This window comes from Tauraco erythrolophus, chromosome 15 (assembly GCF_009769465.1).
Source record: "Tauraco erythrolophus isolate bTauEry1 chromosome 15, bTauEry1.pri, whole genome shotgun sequence".
Taxonomy (NCBI): domain Eukaryota; kingdom Metazoa; phylum Chordata; class Aves; order Musophagiformes; family Musophagidae; genus Tauraco; species Tauraco erythrolophus.
In genome coordinates, this window is record NC_141479.1 from 2,634,606 (window position 1) to 2,649,776 (window position 15,171).

The 15,171-nt window shown below is 50.0% G+C and overlaps 1 protein-coding gene across 4 annotated transcripts in view; it reads left to right on the forward strand.

The window, feature by feature from the left end:
• The window catches only part of AMFR (autocrine motility factor receptor), a 29,809-nt gene extending 21,777 nt beyond the window's left edge, over positions 1-8,032 (forward strand). For 3 of the 4 annotated variants that reach the window (XM_086620693.1, XM_086620694.1, XM_086620695.1), the window contains 3 exons: positions 72-155; positions 4,710-4,894; positions 6,419-8,032. In XM_086620693.1, the coding sequence (XP_086476819.1) occupies positions 72-155; positions 4,710-4,894; positions 6,419-6,569 (420 nt within the window). In that variant the 3' untranslated portion in view covers positions 6,570-8,032. The remainder of the gene's footprint in view (positions 1-71; positions 156-4,709; positions 4,895-6,418) is intronic. The other variant, XR_015222561.1, reaches the window with a different exon arrangement.
• The last annotated feature ends 7,139 nt before the right edge of the window (positions 8,033-15,171 follow it).

The window sequence follows — 15,171 nt, forward strand, 5'->3', positions numbered from 1 at the left end:
TGCGTGCAAAGAACTCGGTTTTGTTTTGCCGTTTCGCGCGCTGTGTTAAACCCGTGACGTTTGCGTTTCAGCGAGCAGACAGCGTTAGACCTGCGTTGAACAGTTCTGTGGAACGGCACGGTACCGATCAGGAGGATACTGAAACTGTCACCCAGGTAATTTGGCATAAAAACGAGCAAAAAGCACAATTAGAAGCTGCATGGACAGATCAGTGCCGTTGGTTGCGTACCAGGTCAGGCTGTGGCAGCCCTTCCTGGCATTTCACACCAGAACTCACGCTGTCAGGCACCTGAAGTAGCACTTCAAAGTAAAGAATTATCTGTGTGCTTTTCTTTTTCCTCCTTGAAGGAAAGTGCTCTCAAATGATACAAAGAACAGAAAAAGTTCATGTCTCTGCTCACGTCTGGTCAGGCCCGTGCCCATCTGTGGAATACGAAGAGCAGGATGCTTTGCTTTTCCCCTTCTTCTTCCCATTCCTGATCTGTATGTCTCCAGACACTTCCCTTAAAATGGGTAGTATTTTTCTTCTGCATATAAGAATTCTTTTGTGTTCTAGAGAAAGCACTTGGAGGCATAGAGAGCTTTGGTATGAATGGAGTGGGATACACGACCAAGAAATAACAGCTCTTTTAAATATAAATCACAATAATGGGTTTCGCTGTTCTTCACCAAGGGCTTTATTAAGCAGCGTGTGCTAGCTAAAATGTGGCAAGAAGAAAAAAATGAGCCTGTGAGTAGAATAAGGTCTTATTCCACTTTGTTTTCCCTGACTGTAGCAGAAAAATCTCAAGGGTTTCTGGTTTATAAACCTCAGTTTCCGCCGGCTTAGAAAGTGTGGATTTGTGAGGTGTGTGACTTTGTGCCTCTGAAGCCTTTAATAACCTAAATAGCCAACCTCTCACCTGAAATTGAACTGCAGCAGTTCCCTCGTTAGCAGGTTGCAGGACAGATAAAACTTTCATCTGGTTTGATACTGCAGTTGAGGCTGAAGAAGACGTGGTGGGGATTGGTGCAGGTGTTTGATAAGAGCCTGGGGCAGGAGATGCAGAACTACAGGAATGAAAATCTTGAGCTAGCAACTCTTTAGTAACTTTTTGGGTTAACGTGAAGGTTTTGGTGGCATTTTCCCTCTTCAGTGAGAGTAGAACCTCTCTTGCTACAAATAGTATCTAACTAATTTTCCTTAGCTTGGTACTGGCTTCAAATCTCGCTGTGAATTGTTGTGTTGCTGTTCACCTTTTTCTTCCGGCTTGATGCTGCCTGTGTCTCTGTCCTGCCTTCTGCAGAACTTGAAAAACCTGGGAGGGATGTTCACATGTCACGTCCTTGACCACGTGCTCTCTAATAGTGACACCTTCTTGCTCTGAATTACAGCTGAGCACTTTGCTCAAATGATGTGTTTTAGTTGGAGCGAATGGCAGTTTGGACGGAGGATGTATTTTTGGTTTGTAAAATAGCACAGTGATAGCCTGGAGATACGTGAAAAGTTGTGAATCCCCTGCAGCTGAGTGGGGCTGCTGTCCTCCTCCTGCCTCGTAAATGCTTTGTGCATTTAGTTTTAACTTAGGCTGGCTTCAAGTAAGCTGATCGCCCGTGTTACATAGCCACAGAGATCTACCCAGGAGTCAGCCTTGCTTTCCTCCTTGCTATTGATAGTATTTTTGTTGTGGAGAGGACACTTGGGAGCCTGGCAGTGTCTTTCCTCTAGGAAACTCCTGTCACTTTTGTATCTCCCTGATTTTGCTTTCATTTTTAACTGAGTGCCTGGCGTATTGTAGAAGTTCTCTTCTTGCCAGAGGAATGTGTTGCTGTAGTCAGTCAAACTCTTGTCCGTGTGGAAAGGTCTAGCAGCAGACAAGCCACTTCAGCAGATTGTGCTTGATTTTTAAGCTTTTTAAAAATGCAAGTGGGAAGGGATGTAAGAAGCCGTCATCATCTCCTCTGGGTGAGACTTGAATTTCCAAATAGTGGATAGATGTAACTTCACACCTCATGGCACAGTCCGTGCGAGAGACTGTGGCAGCTCTTAGTTGCTTTGTGCTGCAGCCTTAGAGTAAGTTTTACAAGCTTTCCATCTCTTTCCTTCTTTTTTTTTAAAAAAAAAATCAACATACTCACTGGGAATCTTTATAGATCTCCAACAGCAAGTGACAGACCTATTGGAGTCCTGCTTGTTGGAAATAACGTTTCTTAGGGGAGCCAAGATGCTCAAACATAAACACCCTTCTCCATGAGCAGCATAGGTTTGCCTCTGTGCTGTACATCATATCATGACTTAAAATCTTTGAATTCTAGATAGAATTAAGATAAAGATAATGACTAATTTTTTTATTATTCCCCCTCCAATGTAGCTTATGAGTTTGGGGTGTCAGTGCTGACATAACATAAGGGTAGCTTAGAGGCATCTCTGAGCACCATTGTGGTGTAAATGGTGGTAAAGGTTTGTGAGATGGTGCTTCCAGCAGCGCTGGCTGCTACACTCAACGAGATGCTGTGCACATACTTTTCCCCAGTTGTGCACTGAAGTGCTGATGCTTCCAGCAGCGTGCATAATGCTCTACACACTCGCTCTCCGTTCCTGTCATATTTACCCTCCCTCCCCTCTTTTTCTGACTCTACTCTTACTCCCTATAAGAACAGATCTCAGAGCAGCTATAGCTGTTTTCTGCAGGCTTGTGTTTTCATGTGCTAAAATGTATTTAAAGATTATCCTTTAATTTTTTTTTTGTGTTTGTTTATCTGTTTCTGTAATCCTGGGTGGAGATGGAGTGGGGCATGCTCAGACCTAACTAGTAAGCTGTTGTTACAAAGCTGAAGCTTGCCTGGTGCAGCTCTTGCCCCCCTCCCCTTGGGAATACGCTTTATTGTCGTCGTTTAAGTACTTGGTGATTCTGCTTAGAGACACTTCTGAGGCATCCCATGGCTTTCATGAAACTAACTCTTTTTCTCTTGGAGCCTGAAGGAGGAGTGGTTTCTGTAGCTTACAGGTTTCTGCATCCGAGATCAGCTCTCGTACCGAGGCTTATCATAGCCTTTACTGCAATTAGTTTTGATATTTTTGTCTCTGAAACCTCCTCAGTAACTGCTTTTGTGCTTGGATGGAAGAAGAGGCTCTGGGTATCGATTTTTGCATCTTTGTTAACGTTACGAAAAAAAAGCTTAGGTGAACTAGCTTGCATCTTCTGATACAAACGGCCCATCGGAAAACAAAAAAGTGATCTTGCCTCAACATGAACCTTGGTGAGTGCCCTCCTCACTGCTTTACCCAGCAGAGCTTCCTTTTTCTGTGCCCGCCTGTGTGGTAGTGGGCAGCAGCAGTTTTGTTGCTCCATACCGGTTCCTCTGGGTCTGCTGAAGTCGTCTTGGCCGTGGGTAGGATCCATGAGATCGTTCTGTGGAGCTCTTGCTTCCTCCTCATGGATGCGGCGTTGCCTTGAGGCGGTCCAGCAGTACCCCTCGCGTTGGCCTGGTGCGTCCCCAGGAGTGGTACGGGGAGCCCTTCCCCAGCGCACTGGAATTGACTGGTTTTGCTGAAATAGGCTGAAGATGTGCTTGTGTTTGAGGTTGCAGTGTTGGTACTGCTCCGGCTGGAGCCCTGACACTCCTGCTTGGTTCACTTCGTTGATGGGAAGTGACATTCCTCTCAGTTTTCGCTCTCTGAAGGTGTCGCGTCGAGCGTTACCGGTGTGTCTCCAGGGCTTTGGAATGACTCAGCATGTTTGGCACAGCAGCTGCTGAAGCCTGTGCGTTGCACGCTGTCGTGCTGCAGGTTCAGGCCGTTGGGACGTGAGCTGTGTCCTCCTGCCGTGCCCGCGTCACTGGCTGGCGAGGCTCCTGCCGTGGATATACCAGCACTGGGTGGTAGGAACTGACTTGGCTAATGCCTCTGTGATGCATCCTACTTGTTTGAGTAATCCTCTGGGGTACCAAATGATGGCTAAAGCCTTAAGCCTTCCATTGAGGTGATTTGTTTCTTGACGTGACCGCGCTTGGAAACATCTTGCTTTTCCATCGCAGAGCTGATCTGATGGTGTATGACAGGATGGGATCTGGTTCACCTGGGCTAGTTCAGCATCATCATTCATCAGCTCAATTTTCACGTTAGCGTTGTCGGCCAGCTGTCACGGGTGAAGAGGTACTAAGTGCGGGGCTGCCACCTTCTTTTATTGACACGCCGTGCTTGGGACAGATGCCAGCCTTGCTCCGGCAGCCTGAGTACTCAATAATTTGGGTACTGCAGAACCCAGTGAACCAAAGCCTCATAAATTCCCTTCTCCGGCACACATCCTCTTTGCACACACATTTGCTATTCTTTCCTTACTCTGTGGTTTTCTGCTTTTTCAACTCTTTACTGTTGCACTGCTTGTCAAGTCAGTGCAGAATCTTGACTGTTTCAAATGCCCCGTTTTCATAGAGCACTAATTATGAGTAATTAATGTTTGTCTTTGGGATCACTTTCAAACACGGCATAAAAGATAAAGCGTTGTAGAATACAGGCTCTTTGAACGTGTTTCGGAAGAGCTTTGTTCTGTATTTTGGCTGGAGTTTTCAAAGGAGCCCAAGGGAATTGGGTACGGCAGGTGAGAGTCTACTTTCTTCCAGTGCCTCAGAAAATGACAGTTCTTTGTAGCTGTTGGTGTGACGCAAAGGAGCCCTGTTAGCAAGTTTTGCAAAGACTTAGGACTTTTTTCCTTTTCCTTTTCTCTTAGACTGAGAGAGTGCCACTTGAACTCAACTCAAGACTGGAAGAAATGGTGGAATTCAGCGAAATGGAAGCAGAGCCTAGCGAAGCAGAAGATTTTGAGGTCAGGGGAAGTCGCTTTTCAAAGTCAGCTGACGAAAGGCAGCGTATGTTGGTTCAGCGGAAGGAGGACTTGTTGCAGCAAGCTCGAAAGTACGTTCCTTCCTAAAACTCCAGGCCGGCCACTCGGTTTTAGTCCCCCAGAATAAGTATCAAATGGATTACACGCACTGAGAGCCTGGGTTGATGCAAAAAGTAGTAAGAGGAACGAACACATCTGTTAGAGCAGGCACAGGATGCTGCTAAGACAACCGTCACTGATAAACCCAACTCCGAAATAACGCCGCGCGTCCCGACGTGCGCACAGCTTCCTAAGTGGTTGATCCAAAGCTCTTTGAAATCAGAGGATAATTTCTCCAGCTTCAGTGGGCTTTAGCCTGAGCCTGTAATAAGTGAGAACGCATTCCTTGTGTTGAGTCCTCTAGTAACGTTTAGTTTGTCTCCTGGCATAGGTGCCAGCCCCCGCTGCCGGTGCCGTTACAGCTGGAATTACAGCCGGGCACCACCTTTTCCAAATACGGAGCGAATGTCTTAAGCACAAAGCGACACCGAGTTGACAGGTGTGACACTAAAGCACACCAGGGGAGCTCGTGACCAGCGGGTCAACACCACTGAAGAGAGAGTGACCAACTTTAACTGCTGCTTTTAGCCCCACTAGTAAGAGGTGTTAGAGGTGGAACGTCACCTTTTTCCCCACACGTGCTCCAGTCGTGTTGGAGAACTTTACTGGCATCCAGTTGCTGACGAAAAAGAGAAGGAAAAGTGCTTTGGTGGTGTAGAGAAAACTTTTTAGCGTTTTTAACAAATGGTGTCCCTTCCTTTGTGTCTCAGGGAGTCTGCCAAAAGGGTCTACAAAAACTGCGTTATGAGTCTTTTGATGTTACAGGCTACCTACGCTTTGCTTTTTTTAAAATTGACAGCGAAATGCCTTCGTATAAATAACTGGGGCTATGACACCTTTTGCAAGTTTGTCCATAAATAGGCTTGCTTCTGGAATAATTTTTCCTTTCTGTTTGAAAGATGTAATTTAGGGACACAAGGTATTTTTGACTTTCTGGTTTAGAGGTTCCCTTCCTGCACCGAAGAGCTGTGGAATTGCAAACTGCTCTATTTAGTCACTAAGTGTAAAAATGCATTGGGCTGTTAACTCTGGCAGCTGCTTCCTTGTATTTTTGCCTTACGCTTTGCAGCCCTGGTGCCCCTTCTGTCGGTTGACTCATTGTCATCAGCAAGTGATTCCTTGTGGTGGACACTGCCGGCGTCTTACGAGCGCTGGAATAACGGGAACAGAGAGATGCAGTGCCTCGCCTGCAGTCTCCGTGAATCGCTCTGAGTAGAGCCCCGGCCTTTAGAACCTGCTCCCTCCCACGAGCACGAGGATCTTGCACAAACACTAACAGCTTCTGCCAACTCTGCAATGTCTATTGTAGGTTATACAGGCTATTTTTAATTTTTTTTTTGGCAGTACGTAGCTTGTGTGCACTTGTATCAAGGTATTTTCCTGCTTTCAGCGTGCCTTGCACCCTCCCTTACTTCGTGGATGTACCAGTGATGTATTTTCCAGAGCTGAAATGAGGTGGGCTCTGCTCACCCATCTTTTCCTTTTCCCTCTTGCAGGCGTTATTTAAACAAAACCTCCGATGAGGAGCTGACCACAGAGAAGCCCTCTCCTCCGCCTGAGGGAGCGTCCGCCGATCCCGTCACCCTGCGCCGCCGGACGCTCGCCGCCGCCGCCGAACGGAGACTTCAGATGCAGCAAAACTCTTAGCGCTCCTCGCCCCTCCTTCCTCCTCCTCCTCCTCCTCGTGAGCAATCTTGAGTGAATAAATTAAATACAAAAAAAAAACCCCTGCGCTTTCTATACCAGCAGGAAAGCGTCTCTTCAGAGTTGAGCTGGCTGTGCTGCCGAGTGAGCTGGCTGCCTCTCTGCTGTATAAAGCATGTGGTCTAATGTTTGGACAGCTGACAAATTAACCTTTTTTTTTTCTTTTTTTGGTAATATTTTCTATGTACGTTGATCCCCTCCACAAACAAAAGGCAGTTTCTAAACCGCGGGCGTGATTTCGGCAGCTAACGCGAGGTGTTAGGCTGACCGCACAGCAGAGCCCGGGCAAAGCGTGTTCCGAGTTGGCAGCTGCGGGTGCCGGTCGCAGAGGGCACCAGCACGTTCAGCTCGAGATCAGGGAGACTTATTCCAAGAGGGAAGAAAGCTTAGGAATCCGCAGCGAAGCCTGCGTTAGACGAGCAGGTGCCCGCTCTGCAGTCCCTGTTCGCGTCGACAGCGAAGGGTGTTACGTAGGCCGGCTCGAAGGGCTGGGGTGGCATCGCTGGAAGGTCGCTTCCGAGCCCGGATGGAAGTTGTCCAGCCTACGTAACGCAGGAGGAAACCGGTTTGTGAATTGTGCAGCGAAGCGCCGATTCCCTTCGGTTCCAGCGTAACGTAGTTTGTGTGCCGCTGCTGGGCTCTTCCGCGCCGGCAGGCGTCCGGCGCTGCCCGCTCCCCAGGGCTGCGGTGTTTTCCTTTGCCCGAGGGAGAAACTGAGGGGGATGGAGTGAAGAAGAAGGGGCCTGAGGTGAGGGTACAGCCCCTGCGAGTCGGCGTTGCCATAAGCCAAGGGAGTAGGATAGAAAAACCTGCCTGTTCTGGACTCCGGAGTAACGCGGATGGCGCTTCGTGGCGATAGCTCTGATATCCCCCTTTTATTTCATTTTTTTAACCCCACAACATCACCGTGAGTTTATTCAGAACGATGGGAGGGATTGGGGTGGCTGGACCTTACACCAGCTGCGCCCAACCTGATAACCTGTCATTTTTCCAAAGAACTTTTGACACGAGATCCACCCGCACGGAGCCGCCGATGCCAGCTTGCTTAGCTGAATTTTACACGGCAGCGACTTAATTTTTAAACTTCTGAAAAGTGAGTTCTAGTATCGCTGTCCTTTAGAAGGAGCTCAGTATTATCTAGAATTGTTGGTAACTTTTTTTTTTTACTGTTGGTTTTTAGGACATTGGAGGCTGAATTTAATGAGAGGAATTGCATCGATGTTTAGGTGAAAATAATTTATTTCAATAAACCTCTTTGGGAAGCCTTATCTTGCGATGCTATTAGTAAACTTCAAAGAATTTTTTTTTTTTTTTTAAATCTTTGGTTTTGCTCAGAGCACAGCTGTTTTGGTTTTATTGTTAAAAAACCCACAAAAATAAAATCTTGGTCAGTGTTGGCAATTGTTTGGAAATTTCTGTAGCGTGACTTCTCTTGTTCCTGGCCTGCGTTCGGGTTGTAAAATGTAGCACCTGCACTTTGGTCCCCTTCCATTGCCCCTTTCTGTCGCGACAGAAGGGAGCATGGCTGCCCAACCACGGCTTTAGGAACGTTTTCCCGAGCCTCGGGTTGCAGAGCAGTAATTGCTGCTGGAATTCAGTCGTGCTGTGAATGTGGAAATAGAAGAGAAAAGGTGTCTCAAGGGACTGTAAAAAAAAAAAAAAAAAAAATGGGGTTTTGAACTGTCTGGCAGCGTACGGAGGGGATGAGAGCTGTTGTACGTGAACAGCACAGAGTTCAGGTCTTTATTCGAGCAGCAGAGTCAACGTGCCTCTGGGAGTGCAGACAGGAGAGGAGAAGACAGCACAGAAATCCTTCTCCAGGGTCGGGGTTTCCTTGATTTCCTCCTCCTCCTCACTGCATTTCTGGGAGCTTTTGTACGTGATGATGCGGAACGACCCCTGCTTCATCTCGCCAGTTCCCGGGGAGGGAGCGCTGTGCCCTGGAGAGGTTTCCTTCCCCCTCCTCAGCCACCGAATGTGAAGAGCCCCTTGTTCCATGGGGTCTAGCTGGGCAGCAGTGCTTCACAAGCCACCACCTGCTGCTGCTCTCTGAGCTGTGCGGGGTCTTGGTCACCCCAAATTTCACCACTATGAAAAAAGTACCTGGAAAGGTACTGGTAAAGTGGCTCTTTTCAGCCACCAGCCCTCTCTCTGCATGCTGGGGAACCCTGCTGTGAGTCCAGTCCTTTGCCCAGTACCGGGTCGGTGGGGAAGGAGAAGATGCCATGAGCCTGTCCTGCATAAACCCCTCTTGCCCAGGGTCCTGCAATTGCTCGGGATGTGGTGGAGATGAGTGAAGGGGCTGCCTGGCTTTCGTGGGTGGAGGGAGGCTCCTGGAGCTAAACCAAGGAGGGGTGGGGATGTTTCAGAGAATCCTGGGCTGTTCCTGCTGGATTTCTGTTGTTGGATTCCTGACCTTTTCCCAGCAGCTCTTCCCTTTGCTCCCTTGGGTTTTGCATGGAGGAGCACTTGGACCAGTGGTGGCCTCTTGGCTGGTTCTGCTGCCCTGGAAAGGGAGGTCATCCGAGGAAAAGCCTGATGGACTTCTCCAGTGTCAACGCGAGCTGCTTCTGGATCACTGCAAATAGCAGGAACCTTGGTCAGGAGATGCTGCAGCGTGAAGGAGCAGCTTTTCTAACTAGCCTTCCCTTGCACGGGCAGGGGGGGTGATGTCGGACGGGTGGCCTGGTGTGACGCTGAGGTGGGAGGTCCTGGCTCTGTGGGGAACCCTCCCTATGGTTCCTTCTCCGGGACCTCCGCGTGGTCCCACAGGGTTGGGAAGTGTTCCCGTGGCTCCAGAGGGGACAGTGAGTGCTGCGCTGTGCCAAGTGGCACCCACCTGACTCTTGAGTGTCCCACCTGCCATCACTGTGCCTGACACTGGCGTCTGCAGGGGCTGGGGGACCCGGGACGAAGGAGAGTGCAGAAAAAAAAAAAAACGAAAAAAAAAACCAAACTGGGAGAAAACCCTCAAACCTCAAACAAAGCCCAAGTTGCTCCTGCAGCAGGGGTAAAATCTCAACTTCTTTGGAGACCCTTCTCTGTGTCTTAGGGGGGAAAAAGCTGTCGCACTGTGGGGCTCCTGATGTTGCCACAAAATGAAGGGCTCACCCTGGTGACTATCTTTGTGTTCCCAAAAGAAATCAAAATATTTTCTTGTTTGGGGAGGATTTTGAAGGAGGACGTGGAGCTGCTGGAGCGGGTCCAGAGGAGGCCACGAAGACAATCCAAAGGCTGGAGCACCTCATCTATGGAGACAGGCTGAGAGAGTTGGGGCTGGAGAAGGGAAGGCTCTGGGGAGACCTTCCAGCACCTTCCAGTACCTAAAGGGGCTACAGGAAAGCTGGAGAGGGGCTTTTGACAAGGGCGTGTAGTGACAGGACAAGGGGCAATGGCTTTAAACTGAAAGAGGGGAGATTTTGATGAGATCTAAGGAAGAAATTCTTCCTTCTGAGAGTGGAGAGGCACTGGAACAGGTTGCCCAGAGAAGCTGTGGCTGCCCCATCCCTGGAAGTGTTCAAGGCCAGGTTGGATGGGGCTTTGGGCAAACTGGTGTAGTGAAAGAGTCCCTGCCCGTGGCAGGGGGGTTGGAACTAGATGGTCTTGAAGGTCCCTTCCAACCCAAACCATTCCATGACTCTCTGATTTTTGCTCCTGGTGACGTTCCGAAGCACCCCGTGCCATCCAGAAAGATCTTCCATGCACCCGTTTCCCCAGATTCACACCCAATTCTTCACTCAGCCCCTTCTGCCCACTCTACCAGCCGCAAAACCCCTGAAACGTGATTTTTTAAATTTTTTTTTTTTCTTCCTCTCTTAGGAAGGAGGCGGGCGGGCGCGGGGGAAAGAAGCAGGCGGAGGCGGGAGGGGAGAGCCCGGGGTACAGACAAACATTCTCTTTATTGAGCTACACATGAATTTTTCCATTAGTCAGAGAAAGAGATTGGCAGTGTGTAATATATCACAGAAACCTCACTGATTGGTAATAGAAAGGCTTAGAAAGACCTGGCGCTTTATATATATATATATATAATATTTTTTTTTTAATTTTATTTTTAGTTTCCTCTTTATTTATTCGTTTTCTTTTAAACAGGTGTGAACTGCTCGTCTCCAGCAAAGGTAACTCGTAAAAGTGAAACCGTGACGACGTCTGGTTACTAATCAAAGTAGAAATGACGAAGGATTGGTCATGAAAACGGTGGCTTCGATGTAAACACTACATTCGAGTTTTGTTTCTTTTTTTTTTTTAATTGTTTTTCGTGGATTTGTGTGTGTTTTTTTAAAATTTTTTAAATTGTTTTCATTCTCGCCTTTTTTTTTTTGAAGTTTGTTTTTGAAGTTTTTTTCTTTTTTTTTCTTTTTTTTCCCCTTTTTTAAAATTTTTTTGTTTTTGTTTTCGCAGCACAAACGTCCCCACATGAGAGAGAAAAACCACCATTCACTAAAAGGGTGAGGACTGGGGCGGGGTGGGGGGAGAAAAAAGCAGCACAAAAAAGCATTCACTGGAAAGAGATAAAAATGAATAAAAACCAAAGAAAAAAAAATCCTAATAAATAAATTAAAAAAAAAAAACCCTATATCTGTATAACCCCCCCTGACTCCCCCCATGGGCCCTGCAGGAGTGGGGAGGGGGCCCGGGCTGTGCTTTTGGGTGCCGACCAGGCGGAGGGAGGGGGGTGAACCCGGAGGGAGTGAAAATTGGGGGGAGGAGTGTGGGGGTGTGGGGGGGATCCCAAAAACCCCAAATCGCCGTGGGGGCATGGCAGGAGGATGGTCCCACCGCAGCCGCCTCAGCCGGGGGGGGGGGTAAAACGGGAAAAGAGCTTTTTCTTCTGATTATTTCTCTTTTTTAGCTATGGCACGTGGCCAGGGGGGAGTTTTCAAAATTTTTCCCCTCCCTTTTTTTTTTTTTAACCAAAATGTATCTTTTCGTTTCTCGAGGCAACGCATTGCCTGGGCTGGGGGCGGCCGGGGAGGGGGGAGCCCGGCGTTCCCCACGCTGGGAATAAAATAATTAATAATAATAACAGTAATAATTAATAATATTTTTTAAAAAGCCAATCCACAATAATTAATTAGAAGAAGAAGAATAAAAATAAACCCCCACGGTCAAATAACTCACAAGAGGAGAAGCTCCCTCCCACCCCCCCCGGATCCGGGGGGGGATCCTGGCAGGATCTGGCCCTGCTGGTGCCGGGGGGTGACCCAGGAGATGCTGCTTTGCCCCCCGGTCCCCCCCGGGGCTGTGACATGCCCGAGCCCCCCCGGGGAGCGGGGGCTGCCTCAGCCCCTTCCCACGAACTAAACAAGTGGGTGCGGATTTTTTTTTTTATATATATACGTATATATATAATTTTTCCTTATGCCTTTTTATTTACCAACTTGCATGATTAACGACGACAATTTATTTTTTCTCTCATTCAATCTGTTTTTTTCCCACCTTTTTTTTTTTTTTTTTTGTCCCCCGCGCGTGTGTCTGTGTGTGGTTGTGTTGAGTTTGATTGGTTTGGTTTTTTTTTTTTTTTTTGTCGCTTTTTTTTTTTTTTTTTTTTTTTCCCATTTTTGATATTTTCATTTCTTTCCCCTCCCGGCACCGGATCCACCACCGCCACCGTGTCGCTCGGCGCCGCGGGGCTCAGTACAAGCCGCAGCCCCGCAGGTTGTTGGCGATGATGATGTCGGTGACGGCGTCGAATACCACCTGGATGTTGTTCGTGTCCGTGGCGCACGTCATGTGGCAGTAAATCTCCTTGTTGGGGGAGCGGTTTTTGCTCTCGAATTGTGCTTGGATGTAGGCGGCCGCGTCCTCGTAGGTGTTGGGACCTGCGGGCAGAGGGGGGGGAGCAGAGCGGGGGGGCGTCAGGGCCGCCACCCTCCCGCCCCTCGCCGATGCAAAGCGCTTTATTTCTATAAAAAAAGCCGACCAAATCCTATTTATTTTCCACTTTTTCCCCTCAACCCACCCCTCGGCAGAGTCTATTTACCCCTTTTCCTCCCGGTTTCTCTCCTTCCCCTCCCCGCACCCTTTTCTGCTCCATTCTGCCCCGTTTCCCCCCTTTTTCCCCCCAAACCGCAGGGCACCTGGGCCCCATTGCAGACCCCTCCCTCCCCCTCAGGTGTGGCCACTTTACCCTCCCCACCCGCCCCCTTTTTCTCCCCGGGGAAGGGCAGCAGCCCCCAGCTGCGCCCAGCCGGGCTGTGCCAGAGGGATCCTCCCGTTGGCATCAGCACCACCGGTGAGTCCCCGCGGCGCATCCGCAGCGCTCAGCCTAAGGCGGCGCGGTGGGGGGGAGAAAGGCCGGGGGGCTTGGTGGCCCCCCGGCCAGCCAGGCAGGAGGGGGGAGGGAGGGTCGGTCGGTGGCCACCCCAACATCACCCATAGGTGCCAGCTGTGACCCCGTAGCGGGGCTGAGCCCCTCTGTGTGCCGTCGGGGCAATGCCCAGGGTGGGTGTGGGGGGGTCTCAGCCCGGGCTCTGGGACAGGCGAGGGGTGTTGGGGACGCGCTGCTGTTGCCTGTTTGCTCGGCCGCCCGGGGAGGTTTGTTTTTGCGCGGTGGCTGGAGAGGGGCCAGATGGCCGAGCCGAAAAATGTGCATTATGGCATTAAGCCGCTTACGGCAGCGCGAGCGGCGGCGCCCGGGCCCTCGCGGGGAGCCACAAAGCCCGAATTACGCCCCTGAAATCGCCTTTGGGAGAGCTGCTCTTATCTGGAGATTTATTTTCCTTTTCCAGCTTGCTGGTTCCCCTCCTTCCCAATGCGGCGGGTGGCCAAAGGAGAGGGGAGGTGGCCCGCTGCCACCGGGCTGTCCCTCACCCTGTGGTAGCCGGGATGTGCCCTGTGACTCCATGTGGGATAGTTTGAGGTGTCCCACCAAGTGGCTGGGAAAAAAAGTACTGCTGCTTTTGTGATGGAGAAGCCTGAAAACCTCCGGTGGAGATGCCAGTGTGCTTATGCCATAGGGAATGGGTGCTGTCTTGATGGGGGACTTCCTTGTCCCTAAGGTCTGGCATCCAGGGTGGGTGTGCTCCGGGTGAAATAATTCAGAGATGTTCATGTGTCTGTAGGAGATGCTGGATCCTCTGAATCGGAACTGACTTTTTTCTTTCTCTTAGAAGATTCAGAACAGACATCTATTCTCACCTCATTTTCTTATTTTTTGTTCTTTGTCCCAAGCCACATTGGTTTCACTTAAAAATCCGTGGCTCCCTTGTGCCTTCATGGATTTCCGCTGTAAAGGGGCTCCTTCCTTCCCCCGCTGTACCCTGGGCAAAGGCCCTCCTAGGAGGGCGTATGGAGGACCACGTGTCTCAGCTCTTGTAGCAGGAGCTTCTCAGGAACCATCAGCCAACAGGACGGCTCAAGTGGTGGGCAGTCGGCTCCCACCAAGGCTTCTCCTTTCCATGGCTCCCTGTGCCTAGACTCATTAAAACTCAGATTGACCATCTTGACCATCTTGACCATCTTGACCATCTTGACCATCTTGACCATCTTGACCATCTTGACCATCTTGACCATCTTGACCATCTTGACCATCTCTCTGTCCCATCAGCTGGTCGTGCACCTTTGCCGCAAGAATTGACCGCACACAGGACACAACTCCACCCCATGAGCCAGCTCTCAGAGGTGGGCAGTGCTTTTACCCCACCCATAAAGACACCCTGTCCCCCTGCCCACCTCTGGGGCAAGACGCAGCCCCCCCAGCCCTGCGGGCGCTATGGTGGGCATCACGCCAGGCTGTGCTGCGTCAGCCCTGGCACGTACCTGTGTATTCAGGGAAGCAGATGGTCAGAGGTGATTTCTTGATCTTCTCGGCGAATAGGTCTTTCTTGTTGAGGAAGAGAATGATGGAGGTATCGATGAAGAATTTGTTGTTACAGATGGAGTCGAAGAGCATGAGAGATTCGTGCATGCGGTTCTGCAACGGGGAGCACGGAGGGAGGACGGGAGAGAGAAAGGCAAAGAGAAAGAGAGAGTTAGAGGAGAGGAGAACTTTTTTTTTCTGAATTGAAACGGTTAGAAAGCAACAAAACATCTAAAATAAGACAGTGGTAAAGGGGAGATGGTTACAAAGGTGGAGGAAATGGGTTGTTGCTTGCTCCTCTTGGGCTGGAGGACAAGGCAGGGGTGGAGGTTGCAGCCGAGCCTCCCCCACTGTGTCCCTGCAGGGCTGCTGTGGCAGGGCCAGCACCGGAGCTTCAAGGAAGAGCAGGAAAAAGTCATTTGGTCATTGTCTGCTGAGCCAGAGGAGGGTGGAAGGAGCCCTGTGACCCTGCAGGAGCTGGGCACCCCTGAAGCATCACTTGCAGGATAGACAGCACCAGCCAGGACGTGCTGGGCACAGGGACTGGGACAGAGGGAGTTTTGGCCACCTCGGGGTGGTCCTACAGACCTGCCTGGATGGGAATTGTGCTGAGCAGTGCCACTGTGGTGAGACAGGTGCTGAGGGATTGCCCAGAGGCTGGGGCGAGTCCTATCCCACCTGGGCCCTTCTGCCCCAGGAAAAACCTCCAGCCCACCTTTGAAAATACCCCAGCAGTGGCTGGGT